Source organism: Callospermophilus lateralis, chromosome 6, assembly GCF_048772815.1.
Source record: "Callospermophilus lateralis isolate mCalLat2 chromosome 6, mCalLat2.hap1, whole genome shotgun sequence".
Lineage (NCBI taxonomy): Eukaryota > Metazoa > Chordata > Mammalia > Rodentia > Sciuridae > Callospermophilus > Callospermophilus lateralis.
In genome coordinates this window covers 23589838-23610314 of record NC_135310.1, presented here as the reverse complement: position 1 = coordinate 23610314, position 20477 = coordinate 23589838, and the positions used below count along the sequence as shown (strand labels likewise).

General features: G+C 39.9%; 1 protein-coding gene across 5 annotated transcripts in view; it reads left to right on the top strand.

Annotated features, from left to right (window-relative positions):
* Nucleotides 1-20477, top strand: part of Utrn (utrophin) — a 508059-nt gene that overhangs the window by 374838 nt on the left and 112744 nt on the right. For all 5 annotated transcript variants that reach the window (XM_076858171.2, XM_076858170.2, XM_076858169.2 and 2 more), the window contains one exon: nucleotides 17025-17154. In XM_076858171.2, the coding sequence (XP_076714286.2) occupies nucleotides 17025-17154 (130 nt within the window). The remainder of the gene's footprint in view (nucleotides 1-17024; nucleotides 17155-20477) is intronic.

Below are 20477 nucleotides of genomic sequence, written 5' to 3'. Positions count from 1 at the left end.
TAATCTGAAACTCAACCTGAAGCCTGTAATTTTCAGGTCTTGCTGTGTCAGGAGGCTTATGTATGGTGGCAAATGGCTTCATTCTAAAATTTTAAGAAATTGGTTTTCAAGGTCCCCTCCAATCTTTTCACCTGTGCTGATGTCTTTCTTATCAAAGGCACAGCTCTAAGGTCCATGAGTAAAGCTTCTGCTGTGTGCATGCCTGAGGCCGCAGTTGTCTAAGCAAGCCTGTGCCTACCTGCCACACCCTGCTTAGCTGTCTGCACCTCACCTTGTCTCCTATGCTTGATAGATGAAACTATCTGTCTATGGAACCTCACTTCAAAGGCCCACAGAATATCCAAGTTTAGAGGATATGAGGCAGCCCTAATAGCTGTCATTCTCTGATGGTGAAATTCAGAGTGGACTGCAATTGTAACCAAGAAATAACAGCCTATAAAACCAATCATCCCAGTCTTAATGAACGACTTCTGGACATATTTAACCCAGTAGTTCATTTATTGACTCTGAAATCGCCTATGTTGCTCCTGATGTTTGTCACATTGCTGGGTACTGAGCACATATCAGTTTACAGGATGTTTTTTTGCTGTCACAGAATGCACTGCTTAGGAGCAGAGACAGACTTTATAATCAGTAACTACAGTAGATATCAAAAGCCTTGGAGTTGTGGGCATGGACACAGCCAGGGAGGCAGAGATGAATCATGCCCGTTTGTACTTGCAAAGACTGGGAAAGGTTCCATAGAGCAAGTGACCTTGGAGGTGAAAGAGACCTTGAAATAAGTAAAAAGTCACTAGACTGTTTTCCAGACTCCTGGGGGAGAAAAACCTGCAAAATACCCATTGTGTGTCTGAGAGTACACAGTAGAGTGAAAGTGCACCTTTTTTCATTATCCATAGGGTGAGGCTGAAAGAGAAAGAATATACAAGCTTAGCACCTAGTACAGTGCCTGGTAATGGTAGGTATTTGCTGGAAGGGGGTACATTTATGTGTGCATGTATTTTTACAAATATAAGGAAAAATACCATCTTATTATTATGAGAAAACTAGAGGGTTCCTGTCTTGATTTTAGCATTCATACTTGGTATTCTCATTCAGGTATTATTTTTTATGTCAGTGGGGTAGAACCAAAATGAATGTATACATTAACTGTTCATTTAGGAACATTAACCAAAAAACTTTTACAAACACTATGAAAAATATTTATTTATTTGTCTGTGTACCAATGGGAATGAAGTTTGTTTCCTTTCCCCTTTCTTCATGTGGTTTTATTAGTGCTATCAAACTTAATGACTCTTCTGCCCTTTTTTGCTGTCATGCTATAATGACTTCACATCCATATATGCTGATTTAGCTTTTAAAGCAAGTTGGGGGAAAAAAGCAAATTACATTCTAGCAGATTCTCCTTATGTTTGTATCATTTATTTTGTTTTTTTTTTTTTCCTGTTTGTATTCTCCAACAAGCAGTTAAGTGCTTTTTGAAACCCAAAGCTGAAGAAACCTGCTGTACCAGTAAGGCCTCTAATTTGTGATAGTTTAGAGCCTGTGTTGCCAGTGTCAGCTCCTTGAGCATCCTATGCAGTTGCACAGGCCCTATCTTGGAAGAAATTTGTGCTTGGCTGAATGCTCTGCTGCTGCCTTCTTGAGATCCTTGGACAGAATGTTTGGACAAAGGGCTGTGCAGTTTCACGTTGCCCTGGGGTCTGCAATTGTATAGCCAGACCAGTTTGCATCAAAAACATTCATGTATATACTCTGACATACGTAACACTTTTAGAATAATGAAAGACCCTGAAAACATACTTAACTGAGCATCTTCTGCTTCCTCGAATCAGCCACGCAGAGCCCCTACTCTGAGTTACTTGCCCTTCCTCCTAACATGTCACATCTGTTTATTTTCAGTTATCACTTTTCCTGGTGTCTCACTAACTGTTTCTCTGCATGCTTCTTAATCTAACTTCCAGGGTGCTGTGTTTTCCTGGTCTTGTTCTCATCTCACGGGTAGCTTCTTCACAGTCTCCTGTTCTGGTCCCTTCTGCTGTCCTCGGGATCCTCTAAAATTGGGATGCACCAGGGATCAGTCTGTGCCAGTTCCTTCCTGCTCACCCTTCCCTGGATTTAGATTTCACCTCTGTGCCAACCACTCCCAAATATATATTATTCATTTCTCCCTGAGACTCTAATGGACATTGCTTACTTAATATGGCCAAACTGAATTCCTGAACTGGCCCTTCAGATTTGTTCTACCCAGGCTTCCCTATTTCAGTTGACAGGTAAAAATAACAATCACCAAAAAAAAAGATAATAATAATAATAATAATAATAATAATAATAATAATAACAACAACAACAACAATAACAACATCTTTCTCTCACCCTCATTCTGTTAGGAAATCCTGTTGGTTCTCTGTTCAAAACACAGACTCTGAGTCTGCTGCCTCTCACTACTCATCTGTCTCTGGGATGCTGGGCACAGCAGCCAGAGTGTGTCTATTAAGATAAATGGAACCCTGCAGAGGCTTCCCTCGGATTTGTAGTAAGAGTCATAGTCCTCAGAATGGCCTATGAGGCCCTGTGTGGTCTGCCCTACCTCTTGCACAAACCTTGCTCATCTCATCTCTTGCTGTTTTCTCTGACACACTGTTTCAGCCCCTGTTCGCCTACTGTGGTTTCACTCACAGTTCCCTTCCCTGTCCTAGGCCTAGAGTCCTCTGTCCCTGGAGTCGGTGTGGTTAACACCTTCATGGATTTTAGAAGCTTGCTCTAAGCACCTTCACACAGCGCCCACCCAGACAGTCCTATGGAATCACTGCCACCCTGGGGAGGCTTCTGATCTCTTGCCCTGCTCTACCTCCTTCTCATCCCTACAATTATCATCTTCTAACGTCACTACTTGTCTCCTATTGTCTCTTTGTCTGTATCTGATAGAGCAGATGCTAATAAATACTTGTTGAATGCTGAGTTAAATCTACCTGGAGGGAACAACAGTTTTGAGGTAGGAATATTCCTTTGGTCTTTTTACCTCTTAGTGACCCCTCTTTACTTCTCTATATTCTGAAGAATGTTACAGTTTGAAAATATTTCTACTTTAAATGGTAGAAATAAAATAAATGGTTGAATCTTTAACAAATATAATGGCTCACTTAGAAATATAAGCTACGTTTGTTTCTTGAGAGCTTGAAATAGTTGTAGTTATATGAACTATTTGAACTATAGGAAAACTCATCAGGGCCCTCGCGTGCCGGGCAGGTGCTCTACAATGGAGCCACACCCCCAGCCCCTTTTTCTGTCTTAATATCATCTAAATTGTTCAACGCTGGAGTAAGAAGAATACTTATGTGAGGGAAAATAGATTGAAACGTCTTTGATTAGTGAGATAGCTTCTAAAATACACTTTATTATTTTACCTGTATGCTGCCAGATGCACCCAGTGTTTGTGCCTCCCCAGCCCCCAAAATTTGAACCTTGGAAAACTAGATGAGCTAACATTCCTAACAAACCCAGTGAATAGCTTAAACGTATGGAGGTGTGTTATTCGGTGACTTACGTTGTGTTTTACATCTTATAAATAAATCTAGCTTCATAGAGGTTGTCAGAGTAAAATATAATGGGAAACTTTTATAATTGTTGAAGATATAAAAGTAGACCTGTAAAATATTTGTAATTCTTAAAAATGTGTTTCTTTAAAAGTTGCCATTGGGGTCTGGGGAAAGCTAAGTCGTAGATTACCTGCCTGGCATGCATGAGACCCTAGACTTCACCCCAACCACTGTCCATTAAAAAACAAACCAACCAACCAACCTCCCCCCCAAAAAAGCCTTCCTGTTTGCTCTGGGTTGTGGTTCATTGGTAAGGTACTTGTCTAGCATGTAAGAGACCCTGGTTTGATCTCTAGCACTGGAAAGAAAAAAAAAGTAGTAATCTGTTCAAAAGGTCTGTTATACAACATGGTGACTATTAAAACAATGTTTTATATTCTTACAAATTGCTGAAAGAGAAAATTTTGTGTTCTCACCAAACAAAAATTAAGTATGTGAGGTAATGTGTATGTTAATTAGCTTGATTTAGCCTTTCTACAATGGATACATATTTCAAAACAACATTTTATTTCTCAATTAAAAATTAAAAATGAATCAAATAAAAATAAATTAATTAAAATTTTACATTTAAAAAGTAATTTCCTTAATGATCAATGAACCCTGTTTCATTGGGTTATCTTTTTTAAAAGTGTTATTTTTAATTTGAAAATAATGTATTACAGATTTGCTAAAACAAAGAACAAAAATTGACCATCATTTTACCACTGTACCACAAACATTTTTATTTTTCCTGATTTTCCTTTTGCATATCCACCGTTCACATTTTTAATGGGGAACACAGTTTTTATCGTATTTCTCTCTCATATTTATGCCATGCTCATTTCTTCACGTTGCTATGTGGTCATTATCACCATAATTTTTCAAGGTTACATAATGGTCCCCGGTGTGGTTAGACCATAGTAAGCCTAAATATTTTCCAGGTGTTGGATATTTTAAGTTGCTTCCAATTTTTTAAAGCCATAAATAATGTTGTAATGAACACTTTTGTACTTGTAGCTTGTTCGGCTTCATTTTCTTAAGCTCTATCCTCAAAGGTGAAATACTTGTTTCACACAATATGACCAAAGTAATGACTCTTGATATATTGCCAACCTCCTTTCCCAAATGATTGAACCAATTTTCTGCCTCCAGCAACCCATGAAAGCATAGCCTCACTGCACCCTCATCTGTGATTTCTCATTTCCAGTCCTCTTTTCTGTGGACCGACCGTGTGTTGTTAGTGTTTGTTGAAATTGTGACATTCCATGGCAGTGCAGAAATTTAGAAAGCCATTTCAGGGTACCAGACTTCTGGTTCAAGATTCTTTCCTCTCAGAGAGAGGGAAGAGGAGAGAATTTCTTGGATGTTTTTGGCTCTCTTGGGCTCAGAAGGATAGGGAAAACATTGACCCTGGTTTGTGGGACTCAGATTTGCTCTTTATCTCAAACTCACTATGTGTGTAATGTGCTCTAGCTGACCTTTCTCACCTCCCCAGAACTTTGTTTTGCTTTCCTATCTGGAACAGAGTGGCTCAAAAAAGAGACCAAATTTATTTATTTGTTTTCAAAAATGCAAAGTGATATCAGCATTTTGCAACATAGATTTTTTTTTTCTTTTTGTGGTACTGAGGATTTAATCCAGGAGAGTTCTACCTCTGAGCTATATCCACAGCCCTATAATTTTATTTTCAGACACGGTCTCACTAAATTGCCCAGGATGGCCTCGAACTTTAATGATCCTACTGTCTCAACCTCTCAAGTTGCACAACACAGTTTTCTGCTTACTAAATATTTTGGCTTAATCTTGGAGAATTAGATACTTCCCTTTTCCCCATAATTAAGTAACTTATCTATGAGAAGAGTTAAATTAACTAACTTTAATTTTTTCCTGCTAATGGAGGATGAATGTGTTAGCTTTGAGTTGCTGTAATAAAATTATCTGAGATAATAAACTTAAAAGGAGGAAAGGTGTCTTTTAGCTCAGGGTTTCAGAGGTTTTGGTCCGTGGTTGGTTGACTGGCTGTGCTGGTTTGGGGCCTGTAATAAGGCAGAACATCATGGTGGTGAGTGCCCTAGTGGATCAAAACTGTTCACTATAGTAGCCAGGAAAACAGAGATAAGGGGGCCAGGGTCCCAATGTCTTCTTCAAGGTCATGCCCTCAGTGACCTAACTTCCTTCCAAAATGGGGTTGCATGTCCTAAAGATTCAACCACTTCATAATAGTGCCATAAGTTGGGAATCAAACCTTTAGTATAAAGCCCTTTGGGAGTCACTTATGCAAACTATAGCATCAAGTATGAGTGAATAGAGGCTTTGGAAGGGATTCAATCTTGGATGTTAGCTGGGAATGAGGATAATATTTGGATTAGCATCATCTTAATAGTAACTTGTTTTTCTGTAGCATTGAACGGATTATAATGTATGTTCCCATTGGCTGTCTCACGTGTGAAGAAGAATGGAAGGTGTTATTAACATTCAGAGAAGTTAAGGGGCAAGCCCTGGGATATGGCCATGCCTACGTACTAGTGCAAATCTGATAGTAGCACAAGGCTCTTGGTTGTAAATCTTTATCTGGTTTTATTGTGCCACAAAACAGTATTTTAAACACTTCATCCTTTCATAAAAAAAATATAATTGAGTGTCCATCATGTGCTCTGGGGCACACATGTTAGGGCTCAGTCTGGCATAGTAGTGAGGTCTGCCAAGTGACCAGGGCAGGAGGGTTGGTGAATGCTCCAGTGCAGGAGGGTCCCCAGCACAGGAAGTCCAGTGGAGGGCTGTCCTGGTGTTGCAGGTGACATTGGAGCAGGTTGCTAACAGGTCAAGAGGGGTGACCCTTGTTGATTTGACTTTTGCCAGTGACAGTCAGTGAGATTGCTGAGAAAGCAGGAAGACTTACTGTCTGAGAAATAACTTCTCTGAAGGTCTGTCAGGAGCTGACTCCTTCCCTCCTCCCCTGGTTAGAGTCTCCCCACTGTTTTCTTCCACAGCCTATTATGTATGACCTGTTTCCATTTCCTAGGAGTTTTCCTTCCTTGGTTCCCTTCTAACTAAGGCTTCTGAGGCCCCCAAATTTTCTTTTAGGTAGTTTATCCATTTCTTCATTCATCCATTCAAAGCTGAACTTCATGCCGAAATCCAATGAGAAGCAGCAGCCATGGAAGACTTGAAGCAAGACTTTCTGGATTTCAAAGGCCTTGAGGAGGGAAAAGCTTAGCTGCTAAGAGAACTTGAAGCTGGAAATTATAGTGTATTAGGAGAAGAGCCTAGAAAGCAAGGCAAGTCCAGATATTGGTAGGAAGTTTAGAATTTATTCTAAGTGAAACAGGAAACCATTGGAGGATTCTGAGGACTAGCAATGTATAATTTTAATATCATGACCCAGAAAATTTTAAGAAAAGTGCATCTGAGCCAACTTGAGAACTTGATAAACAGATGATTGGCATGATGGTTTTAGACTGAAGAGAGAGTAACAGGGACTTATGCTACCTCGGCTAGGAGCATTTATTCTTAGGCCTGCAGATGCCCACAGGTAACCAAAAGCAGGGTAAAGCTTGGCATCTTTGCCTTCGTTCTTGTACCTGTCTCCTTAGTTGCCCTAAACTTTGGTTAGGTGCCTGCTCAGGTGTGTGCGTAGGCATGTTGACCATTTAAGGAGTATTTCTCTAAAAACTTGTAATACAAGATTTATTAGCCCTGAATTTACATAACCTACCTTTTGGAGACTGAGGCAAGTTTACAGCATCCTGATTCTGACTCCTGATGGTGCCGAGAAGGCTCCTGTCATTGCTTCCTTTCCAGGATCATTGGACTGATGGACAAATATCCTGAGCAACAAATGGAAATTGCCTCTCAAATGATGAGGACATCTCTGGAGCCACCTCAGGAAACCAGAACTGAGAATCATCAGTCTGATTAAGACTGCTTAATTACGCACCACCTCTACTCCCCTACTCCAATTCTTCCTCTACTTAAACCTAAACCTCCCATCAGCTCCCCAAAGACAGGGCTGAGATGCCGGTTCTCACTTTGCCTTCCCAGTGTGGCCAAAGAATTTCCTGCTCCTCACCATGAGGTTTCTTTATTGGTGAACCTGGTTAGTCAGGACCCCCAAAGTCAGGGCTCTGGCCTCAGATGTGGGCTCCACAAGGAGCCACTTTACATTACACTTACTGTAATGTAAAGATGGAGGATGGTACCCAGGATTTAGTAGACTCACATATTTGCATTTCTTCTCCCATGTCCTCCGTCCAGAATGACAAGTTGCTGGTTTAGGACAGAAGGGGATAACAGGGATTCTCCTCCTCCCTCCAGCTTCTCTTACATCCTGTTTTCTTATGGAGAGACTTGCAGGGTCCTGTCCATGTCAGCACTGCCAGGAATAACTGATATTAGTGCTGCTTTCTTGGCAGCAGCTCAGCCATTACACCAAACTGATGCTATGCTCGTGTTGAAAATGAAGAGCAGCTGATTGACGTGCAAGGGTTTCTGACTTAAGCCATGCCAGTCGCTCTGCACACCTCCTTATCCCTTAATCCCATGTTCTTCCCGCTATGTTATAGCAGGTGGGGAGAAGTGTTCTTAGACCATTAAAGGATAATTGAGAATCTCTGTAGGTATTAAAGGTTGTATAAGCAGCAATTTATTCTGCTGCCTGAAACTCACAGGAGCACCAGCAGTCACTAAAGAGCACCCTGGGTATGGGAATCAGGGATTTGGGACAGGAGGAAGGGTGATTGCTCTTAAATAGGGGATGTTGGGCTGTTAGAATGAAAACAGTGACTTTAGTAGCTAAATTTTGATATTTACAATCAGGTCTTTATTCATCTGATATTCCATTTAGTTTAAATGAGCAGAAAGAAGGTGCACAGCAGGCATAAGAACACGGGCTAGATTACTCTTGTATATTCTGGCATCTTGAATTGCATTTTCCTTAGCTCCTGTTCATCTAATTCCACTTTATTTTTCAATTGTTCATTGTTTTTAAGAAGTTCATGCACCTCCCTTCTTGCTTTGTATATTGTACATAATGGGGTCCTCAGTGCCCCTCTTCAAGAGCTGTGGCTCTTTGCCCTGGATGGCATTCTCTCCTCCCTGTTTATACTGCAAGTTTCTTACAGAGTAGGACCAGAGCTTATTAAGTATCATCTCTTCTTATGCCTACCATATATTTTATATGTTGTATGAGATTGTGTTTTAAATTTTTTATATTAGTAGAAGTCTTTGTTGAAAAATCTATTATGCAATTTTATAGCCCCATAGGATGAGAGAAAAGTCTAACTTTTTTCATGGACACAAAATAATTATTGTACTCTTCATTTATTATTTGTGACTGTAGAGGTGTCTGGAATTTTTCCCACTCTACTATACACCTCAGAAGATGCAGGGGTTTTGTTGTTGTGTTGTTCTTCTAATTCTTTTTTTTTTTTCAGTACTGGGGCATGAACCTGGGGCCTTGTGCATGCTGGGCAAGTGCTCTGCCACTGAGTTACAGCTCCAGCCTGCGCATGTATGTTAGAAAGTACAATTGCTATTTTCCATAAATATTTTTTCAAATTTTTACTTTTTTTTTTTTTTAGTGGTCTGGGGATTGATTCCAGAACCTCACCCATGCCAGGCCAGCACTCTACCACTCCCAAATACCCCATTACTTTAAAATTTTATTTTATTTTGAGACAGAATCTTGCTACATTGCCCAGGCTGGCCTTGAACTTGTGGTCCTCCTGCTTCAGGCTGGGATTACAGGACTGAACCACCATGCCCAGCATCTGTTTTCCTTTTTGAATTTATTGTGCTTCTTTCTTCTTGTTACACTTACTATATGTCTTCTGTTTGTAGGACAAGGCTTCAGTTTACATGTGCCTGCCTGGGAGAGTGATAGGGTACTTCTGTGTATTTGTAGAGTAATGTCTTGGTCCATTTTTGTGGTTGTTGTTGTTATTGCAATAGCAGAATAGTTGAGAGTGGGTAATTCACGAAGAATAGAAGTTTATTTAGCTCACGGTTCTGGAGACAGGGATGTCCAAGATTGGTTGGCTGCATCTGCTGAGGGCCTCATGCTGCTTCAACTCCTGCCAGAACACAGAAGGCAAATGTGTCGAAGAGGGACCAGACAGCAAACCCAAGTATGAACCTTCTGAGACCTAATCCAATCCTGTGAGAGTTGTTTCAGTTTGGCAATAAAGACATTAATTCCTGTAAAGGCCCCATCTCTCAACATTGCTATGTCAGTAACCAAATTTAAATATGGGTTTTGTTGGGGACAAGCCACATCTAAACCATAGCAAATGGAACACGCACAAGCCTTGTGAGAGGTTGCTGCACTTTGAACTCAGTGGCCATGCCTTGAGTAGGAAAATAGCCAGGTGTTTGGCTGTATGAAGAAGTGTTTGGTTTCTAGGTGCTGCTCCTGTCAACCACAAAGACTCTTCCTGCCCTGGCTCCGACTTTCAGGATATAAAACATTTTACAAAAGCTGTGACTCTTATTCTTCACATTCTCAGCTCTAACAGCACCAGCCTCTAAACTGGACACACTTGGACTTTCCTCAGGGGCTTGGCATCTTCCTTTCCCTCAGCCTTCCTCTCTTCTCTTTCTTCACACTGCACTGTCTTTAAGGTGCCTTTCCTGACCACTTACACAAAATGTTACCAATCCTACATCTTTCTCCTCCCCCTCTCTTAGCTTTCAGCATCCAGATATTTTTGCAGAGGGACACTGTTGCTTCTGTCATCAAGAGATGGAGTACATTTCTCCTTCCTCTTGAATCTGTGCTGGTTTTATGACTTGCTTCAAGCAATAGAAAACGACAGAAGTGATGTGCAAACCGTGCAGCTTTGATTGTCAACAATGGTAACTTTAGCCATGTGCAGCCATTTAGATTTAAATTTAGATTACTTACAGTAAGATTTATAATTTATTTCTCTGTGGTACTAGCCATATGTCAAGTATCAAATACCCACATTCAACTAGAGGAACCATATTGGACAGTGTGGTTTTGGAACATTTCCGTCATTGCAGAGAGTTGATTGGACAGAAGCATCCTAGAGCCTACGCCTTAAAGGTATCTTGCAGCTTCCGATCTGCCCACTGGGAACACTCATCACTTTGCTTTGAAGAAGCCCAGTCCAATCTTCTGTGCTATTAGCAACCCTGTAGAGAGAAACCAGGTGCCCCAGACAGCAGACAGCAGTGATCTCAGGCATGTGAGTGAGACCGTTGTGGACCACCAGCCCCACCCAAGCTTCAGGTGACTATAGCCTCAGGAAGAACTCCAGGTGGCACCTGCAGGAGAAATTTCCAACCCACAGAATCATGACATATTGACATTGTGAAGCCACTAGTTTTAGGCAAGTCTGAGAACCAGTAGTGATACTTGAATTGTAATGACTGAGTGACAGTAATTTTGAAACAGTGTCCTGTGGAGTTACTTTCCTGGGTGTGATGTGGAAATGGAGGGAAGTAGGGTAAACCTGGACCACCCCCTTTCAGTGAGATCAGTTTCTTGTTTAGGGAGAGGAAAGAATATTTGCTATTGAGAAACACCAACAGTAGACTGAAACAGCACAGACTAGATGACAGAAACTGTATCAAGCTGGGCATCGTGGTACATGCCTCTAATCCCAGCAGTTAGGGAGACTGAGAAAGGAAAGTCACAAGTTCAAGGCCAGTCTCAACCCCTTAGACCCTATCTCAAAATAAAAAAGTCTAGGGATGTAGCTTAGTGGTAAAGTGTCTCCTTAGGTTCAATGCCCAGAACCACAAAACAAAACAAAACAAAAACCAAACTGCTAAAAAAAATAACTTGTAATCTGCAAATAATCCAGAAATAACCAGAATATCATACTTACGTCAATTTAGGATAAACAGATTTGGGAAAATTTGTATAATTTGCTGTGTTCTTTTTTGGAATCCCACACAGTTGTCTTTAATCTTAAAAGCATTTCTTCCTATAATTATTATTCACTGCCATTTATTAAGTGTTTTCTATGTATGCCTGGCCAGGTACTATAGAGGATTTAAAATGATTAGGGTCTGAGCTTAACTTTGGGAGAACTCACAATTTAATAAGGAGACAGGTGGATGGTCACAGTGTATCAAGACAAGTCCGGACAGGAGTGTGAAGTGCTCCAGAAACTCAGAAGGGGAGCCCCACCTTGTTGCTAAACATTGGCAGCCAAAGGGGTGAGTTATCACTCTGCAGATGTGCAGAGGCTAGAAAAGAAACATTACCTGGAAGATTTGATGTAGATAAAGAACATTATTATTTTACTTTAAGAGTAACTTTATTGAGATAGTATTCACACCTCGAAGTCACCCCTTTAAAATACACAGGTGAGCAGTTTTTAGTGTATTTATAGAATTGTGTAACCACCATCACTACCTAGTTTTAGAACACGTTGGTTACCCCAGAAGAAATCCCCATGAGCAACTACTAGTTCTTCCCCAATCCCTAGCCCTAAGCAACCACCCGTCTACTTTCTGTCCCTCTGGTCTTGCCTGTTCTGTACATTCACAGTAATGGAATCATACACGATTTGCTTTTGTTTCACTGGGCATGTTTTTAAGATCCATCCATGTTGTAGCATATATCAGTATTTCATTCATTTTCATTGCTGAATCAGATTCTGTTGTATAACTGGACATGGTGACACACATTTGTAATCCTAGAGACTCGAGAGGCTTAGGCAGGAAGCTTGCAAGTTCAAGACCAGCCTCAGTAACTTAATAAGACCCTGTCTCAAAATAAAAATAAAAAAGTTTGGGGATGTAGCTCAATGGTAAGATGCCCTTGAATTCAGTCCCTAGTACCAAAAAAGGGAGGGGGGGAAGATCCTGCTGTATAGATGTACCACATTTTTTTTATCCCTTTACCAGATGAAGGATATTTGGATTATGTCTACCTTTTGGCTATTATAATGCTGCTATGAACATTCATGCACATGATTTGATGTGGATGTGTTTTCAGCTCTCTTGTGTCTACACCCAGGGGTGCAACTGCTGGATCATATGGTAACTCTGTTTAACCTTTTGAGAACTGCTCAACTCTTTTCCAAAGTGGCTGCACCATTTTTTCTTCTCACCAGCAATACAGAAGGGTCTCAGTTTCTTCCTAGCCTCACCAGTACTTGTTATTGTCTGGAAATAAAACTGTTTTCAATGAAAATATAAAGTCATTAAAACAGAAAATACCAATTAGATTATGTTATACTCATTGAAGATGGCTCATATGTAAATCACATGACATTAGAAACTTAAAACCAAATGCCACTTTGTATCTCTGTATACAAAACAACTCATTGGAGTCTAATTACCTTATCATTAATGTTCACCAGGTGGTTGGGAAATGCAGGTTTTCTTTTATGTCTAATTGAGAGGTAGAGAGTGGTGAAATGATTACATGTGTGATGCTGTTGAGAGTCAAATCCGTTTCTGACAAGCAATTAAATATAATTGAAATAGGACAAATTGAGTAACAACATTAAATTTGCAAAATAGGAATGAGCAGATATTATTAAATGTATGCCATTCTCTAGGAGTTGGTGGTGAGTTGGCATTAGGGCCAGAGCTCTGGTATTTTTATTTACTTGGGTTAGTTCCCATCCGCCCACACTTGCCTCCCATACTAATCAAAGGAGTTCATGAGACATTCCCCAGTAAGCATCCTGTGCAGAGAGGATTTTATTTTTTAATGAAGTGCTAGAGTTTAATGTGGTCAGGAAGGAAAATGATCCTTGGGGCTTTCTTAGACTCAGGCTTGTTTTTTATGAATCTGGGAGACCTGCCATAGGTACTATAAAAACAAAAATGTAAATCTAGACAGTCACTCTGAGCCCAATTGTCTAGCTCTTCGGTGGCTTCCCGCGACCTATTATTGTGTCACATGCACAAAAGGCTTGACTCTATCTGTGTCTGCATCTTGAGTCTCAGCTGCTGCCACTTGCAGGTGCTAAAATGTTTGTTGGTCCCAGTGTACACACTGTGATCTTCCCGCCCTCTGCTCCAGTGGCGTTTCCTCTGGTGGGAGTTGCCCTCTCTCTGTGCATGACTCGATTCAGGCTCCACCTCCCCGGGAAGCACTTAAGAGCCCTCAGGGTGATGCTGGTCCCAGGTAGAACACTGAACTGGAAACTTTGTTCACTGAGAAGAAGAAAGGAAAAAGAAAACACCAGAAAACGCCCCCGGAACTTATTTATGTCTGAAAAAGACAGAAATTAAACAGTAAACATGATAACTCCATAGGTTCCTTGTGTAGTGGAGGTAGTAGGTCTAGGAAGTACCAAGAAATGAAGCAGAGGAATGGGAACAGGAATGTCCAAGGGGGGAAAGGCGAGCACTAGGTTAAATAGGGTGTAGGTGGGCTTCACCTAGAAGGGATGAGGGATCAGCAGCATGAGCTTTCTAGGTAGAGCCAAGAGCCAGCCTGAGACACACTGCTCTGTTGCGAGATCATGTGTTAGGCTGTCAACCTCCAGCCGTGGGGGAGTTGATTGGTGAGTTCTCCAAGAATCTTTCTGTAGACTAACGTACATTTTCCATTTGGATCTTTTAAATTCTAAAAATAGTTCCAAGGCAGCTCTCTCCTTTGCCCTTTTCCCTCCCACGTCTCTTTCCAGCACACAGGGTTGGACTATTAATAGCCCAGAATGTCCCCTCAGGAGTACTCAACACTTCAGTCCCAAGATCCCGTGAGCACTGAAGGATCCAGATTTGTCCTCTGAAATAAAAACCCCATAAGCATTTCCTGCTCCCAGAGGACCAGCACTGTGTCTCCTTTTCCTTTTGGGGTTCACATTCTGTTAGGTTACTTCTTTTCTTGGCCTTTCATCTCTGTCCTCATGGATACCTACTAGTGTTCTCTGGTTTCTCTTTTGTGCTGTCTGTCAGTTCTTCCCCCTGCTGGAGAAGGCATGGCCTTTCTTCTGCAGTGAGCTTTCACAACCCCCTGACTTCCCTTCCCAGAGGAGTCTAGCACAGCCCTCCCTGCACATCACTTTAGGAATCTTTTAGTGCTCCCACATTGACTAATTAGATTTTGGGGGTTTAAGTCCTCGTGACCATTAAAATTGAAATTTTTTCTTTCTTCTTTTTCTTTTTTGCTGTAATAAACGTTGTTTTCTATTGCTTTTTCTTTTTTCTTTTTTTCTTAACACAAATGATTTTTTACATCATTGTGTTCCCAGCTGGCTTTGGAAGTCAATACCAGGAATGTTTTTATCCCCTTAGTGCATCTTTGCTCTAACAACACAATAAACTCAGTTAAAAGAATTGGCTCAACACCTGTGCTTATTTTTATATTTCTGGATGGAAAATGTAGTTTTTCCTTTTTGCTTGTGTCTCTTTTATTTCCGTGTATCAGAAACTTTAAATGTCAGAAGATAATCTTTTTTCTTTTCTTTTTTCATGGAATGTCACACCTGGAACTTCTTCCAAAGCTGCATTTCTGAAGTACAGATAGTGGCAGCTTTGTTCCTCTTCTCCCTCGATAGTCATTTCATGCTCATTGGAGATAATCGATCTGCAGATTTTGTTGACTTGTGATTGCTTCATAGTCAGTCTTCCGTTTTATAGATGCTAAGAAGGACACGTAAATTTGTCTATGGCTTTTAGAAAAGGTTTTTATTTCATCCTTTATCCTATATTTTATCACTGGATTGTGGGGTTTTTTTTTTTGCCTACTTTTAATCTCTTATTTAATTTTTTTTATCAAGGTAATAATGGGACATAGTCTTAAGGCCAAATTATTTACAGTGCTTATCATGAAAATTAGCACTTTGTCTCCCAATCTCTCATTACTCCTTGCCTGCTCTTCTTGTCCCTTGGCACCTGTGACAGTCTCTTTCCACTTCATTACCAGACTTTTTCTGGTGTTTAGCTCCATATCTTTACGTGAGGTGATGATTCCAGCGCTTTTTTTCACTTTCTGCTTTTTTTATTGACTGTGGAAGATGAGGATTTAGCCTGCAAAAGCCTGTCAGTTTAACATAGTTAGGTCAAACTCATTTTTTAAAAAAATAGTAGTTATGTTCAGAAAGAAAAATTTTTTTATTGATTTTAAAATACCAGAACACCTCAGTCCAGAGTTCTAGAAAACAACAACTGAGTTTTCATAGTGCATTGCAGGGAAATGCACTAACAGAAAATATTAGAGCCAGAGGTGTGGAGATATGTATAATTTTAAGAGGATAACCCTACTGACAATTTTGATTTAGCTAAAATGTTAAAATAACAAATGAGAAATCTTCATTTACCACTTGTTGCAGTAGTAGTCACTGAATGAGTTTTGTTTTCAAATTCTAGTCAATTAGTCTTAATCACGGAACATTTCCTAGGAGCTGGGGTGAAAGTTTAGCCCTACTTAATAGATTTGCATGAAAAAACCTCACAAGGGAAAAAGTAGTAATTGCCTCAGAATGAGAGGTGGAACATATTTTAAGATACTTGGAGATTGTCTCTTATGTGTTCTCTTTGGTTTAATTTTGATTTCACATATTTTAATTTGTTTCTCTCTTTTTTCTGTTTTTTGTGTTTTTTTATTGGTTGTTCAAAATATTACAAAGCTCTTGACATATCATATTTCATACATTAGATTCAAGTGGATTATGAACTCCCGTTTTTACCCCAAATACAGATTGCAGAATCACATCAGTTAAACATCCACATTTTTACATAATGCCCTATTAGTAACTGTTGTATTCTGCTACCTTTCCTATCCTCTACTATCCTCCCTCCCCTCCCCTCCCCTCCCCTCTCATCTTCTCTCTCTACCCCATCTACTGTACTTCATTTCCCTCCTTGTTTATTTTCCCCTTCCCCTCACAACCTCTTATATGTAATTTTGTATAACATTGAGGGTCTCCCTCCATTTTTCCTTAATGTATCCTTAAGAATGTGAAACATTGACAATCTCATTCCTGATTTTCTTCTTCTGTAGCACTGGATGCACTTTTTTTCCCTGTCAATGTTATAAGAGAAAAGTATCTTGGATCAGGGTATTGTAATTTAACAACCTGATATTAGTGGCAGCTCCAAAGGTATATTGTGTGTAAGTTCAAATACATTGTAACAGGACTGGAGGACATAGCAGGGTGGTGAGCACTTGCCTAGCTTGTGCAAGGTCCAGGGTTCAATTCCCAGTACCACAAATACAAAAAATACTCTGTAACATTTTACCCAGGTAAAGTTCCTACTTTTTTGGTTCTTTTCTCTTCCTCCTCCTCCTCCTCTTTTATGTTTTTGCATATTTAAGTTCTGCAGAATCACCTCTTTGCTCCTATTCAAATTTTTCACTGTTCAGATCTATCAACCTTACATTTTCACTTCTAACTTAACTTAAATGCTGGTTGTTAATCATTTCCTTCCCAGCTATACTCAGAGCGATCTAACTGAAGATGTTCCGTGCTGAACACGAGGTTACAAATTCAACTTTTGCTTCTTTTTGCAAAGGCACTGAGACGTGAGTTGAAGGAGAAAGAGTATTCTGTCCTGAACGCAGTGGATCAAGCTCGAGTTTTCCTGGCTGATCAGCCAATTGAGGCCCCTGAAGAACCAAGAAGAAGCCTACAGTCAAAAACAGGTGAGACTGGTTCCTTTAATATATCACGAAAACACATGTTAGGAGAACAAAACCATAATCAAGTAGGGAATTTCCTTCTAGTATTCATGATCTAATAGTTTAAACTTTTCTTTTAAGTATTACCTTCATTGAGTATATATTTAACAAATATCCAGATTCAAGTTAATTAATAATTGCAAATGGGAAAATTATTTAAAATATAATATTAAACATAAAATATTTAAATCTAAAGTAAGTTTTTAAAAAAACTTCTGTCAACATGAGACACAGCAGAGTGCCCCTTTTTTTTTTCTTCAAGCAGATAGTAGCATTAAATTTAAAAATAAAAACCTATAGCATTTAGGCACTATGGCTCAAAATTGAAACAGGAACTACCTTATTGGCAAATAAATATCTGTCACATAGTACATTTAAGAGAAAATTTGTAATAGATTTTGAGGCCAACATTTTTCTTTTGGTTTTTCACTGTTGAACATTAAAAGCATTCTGATGCGTTTTTAAAAATAGACTCGCCATTCAAAATATTTTCCATTGTTCACTTCACATGGCAAAAGCAAACCTGAAGAGTGCCTCATGCTATGTGCAGCTCGTAAACCATGAACCTTTCTGACTTGTAAGGGAAGCACAGTTGGAAAACACTTTCCTTGACTATAGCGGGGACTGGCTCAGACTTTTGCAAGGCAGCCATGTCCTGCTGAACCTTATTTATGGAGGAAGCTCCTCTCAGTCTGAGTAATTTCCCATCACGGTGATGATTTTCTTGACTCTTTGAACCTAGTTGTATGTGTGTGTACGTGTACAGCACATGCACGTGCACACACACACAGTCATTTCCAACATTACTTTTTGTTTTCTGCTACTGGTATTGCTCCTTTCTAGTTAGCCTACTGGGGAGAAAGTCACTGTTGAGTCTCCCACCTTTCATCAAACCCCACAAATCACTCCTAATTGTTATTTCTATCTTTGAAGAATGATTGTTTCTGAGGACAGCTGCCCCTACCCTCTTCCCCATTTCCTTGGGTTCTGCATTTAAAAATTTCACTAACTATGGGTTGAAAATTTTTGAAAAAATATCTCCTTTTCCTTGTCTTTATTTCCTAAACAATAGAGTATGACAGCTATAAAGCCATGTACAGTACATTAAGTATGAAAACCATTTATAAAGCATGTACAGTGCATTAAGTATTATGAGTAATCTAGAGATAATTAAAAGTATGCAGGAGGATATTTATAGGATATATGCAAATACAGTACCATTGTATATAAGGAACTTGAGTATCCATCTTTTTGTTTTCTTGGTGTCTGTGGAATATGCTGGAACCAATGCGAATCAAAAGGGATAATTGTGCAGTTATAGATTTATTATGTATACACCCAACACATGTATACAGACAACAGACCCATGCACTTCTATTAATTCCAGATTCTGAGCTTGCTGTCCATAGTCTTGGAATAGTTTTAGCACTTGTCGGTTCATTTTCTGTTCCCTTATGTATCATGCAGTATTTGCCCCTGTGGTTCCCTTCTTCATGTTGGCCTATTCATGATGATGAGTGAAATCTTTTAGAATCACATTCATCTCCCTTTCCTGATTAAACATCCTCACTGACTTTCCATTCCATACTGAAAAAAAAAAAAAACTTTTACTCTAGCTAATCAAAGCCTTCCTGAGTTACCCAAACCAATTTTTTTTCTGAAGATTTTCATAGTTCCATACCCAATGTATATTATCTACTCAGTGATTTTTGGAACTCTCTTGTCAGAGTTATGCTCAATTTTCTTTTTCCATTTTTAAATTTTTTGAAAAGAATATTTTAAAGATTGCTTATATCCTTAATATAGACTATCAGAAGGCTTAAGATCTTTAGAAATGAACTACTGCAGATTTGCTCACCTTACAGGTGAGAGACTGAGGACCACTGAGAGGGGACAACCTGCTCAGGACCCAGTCCAGTCCTGTTGGATACCCAACATATACTGTTTTCATTTTTATTGATTTATTTTCAGATGTTAAAATTCATCTATTTGCCCTGAGTTGAAGAATCTAGCTTTAATAATTTTGTATCCTATGCAGTGCCTACATATATTAGGCACTTGGTCAAAGTTTGATGAACAATATGTGACTACCAGTATAAGCAAGTGCTATTAAGAAACTGACTTACTATTCGGACTCTATATGATCTACTACAGGAGCATTTTTGTGAGCTAAATGACTAATAATGCCCCCATCATCACCAAGTTTCAAATCAAAGAAAATGAACACAAACTATAGGGAGTTTCTTGAAAGAGCTAAACTCATGGCACTTGCTCTTCCTCAAGTTTTGAGTCCATAAAGCATAACCAGGTGGGAGAGAAACTGGTATGACGAGCGGTGGGGATGAGTGGTACATTAGTGGTTTTTAACATGAAATGGAAAGAAACCCCAGCTTTTCTAGAATAAGCCATCAGGGTTTCTGCAGTTCCTTTCCCTTATCTATCCCCAAATTCCTGCCCTCTCCTGCCATCCTGACTCTGCCCCCCCCCCCATACCCCCACCGCCAGTCTTTGCATCTTGTTCCACAGAGCTCTGACCTCTGGGTTGCTCAGGTCAGAATTCTTTGGGCCACTCTGGCTCCTTTAGTGGCTAAATTCACTCCATTAGCAACTCCTGTTGTCACTACATTCGGAATATACTAGAATCTGATCCTTCACTACCTCTTCACCACTAGGCTAGCCTTTTCTATATTTCACCTGCCCACAGTGTATATTATCTCATGTCCTCATTTCTAGGCCTGGGACATGTAAACTCCATGAAGACACAGTTTTTGTTCATTGTTTTTTAATGCTGTATTTTCTAATGTCTAGAATACTGTCTGGCACATCTGGCACACAGTAGATACTTCTTGCATACTGATTGAGTGAATCGACACGTCAGGTGAGAATTGTCAGGATAGATAAAAAAGCATAATCCCAGATATCCCTGAGAAGGGTTCTGGTTAGTTGGAGACCAAAACCAGCAGAAAATGTTGAGAAAGCAAGCAATAAAGTGCTTGGTTGTACATCCCAAGAGAGAAAGAGTCTGAGGGTCAGAGTAGAGAAGGTGGTTCCTAAGCGAGTTTTATAATGTGTTGGGAGGCAGTGATTAGGCTCCAGGAAGATTGACGTCCATGCTAGGACAGATCCTATGACAGTGCAGCCTTAGGGAACAGAGCAGCTGTGTGTTGGGGAAGGAGCAGCCCAGCCCAGTAGTCAGAGGCCTGCGCCTAGTCAGGAGGTGGGATGGGAAAGTCGTGTGTGCCATGTGGCTCAGAATGCAGAGGATCTGGAGATTTGGGTAGGATGTT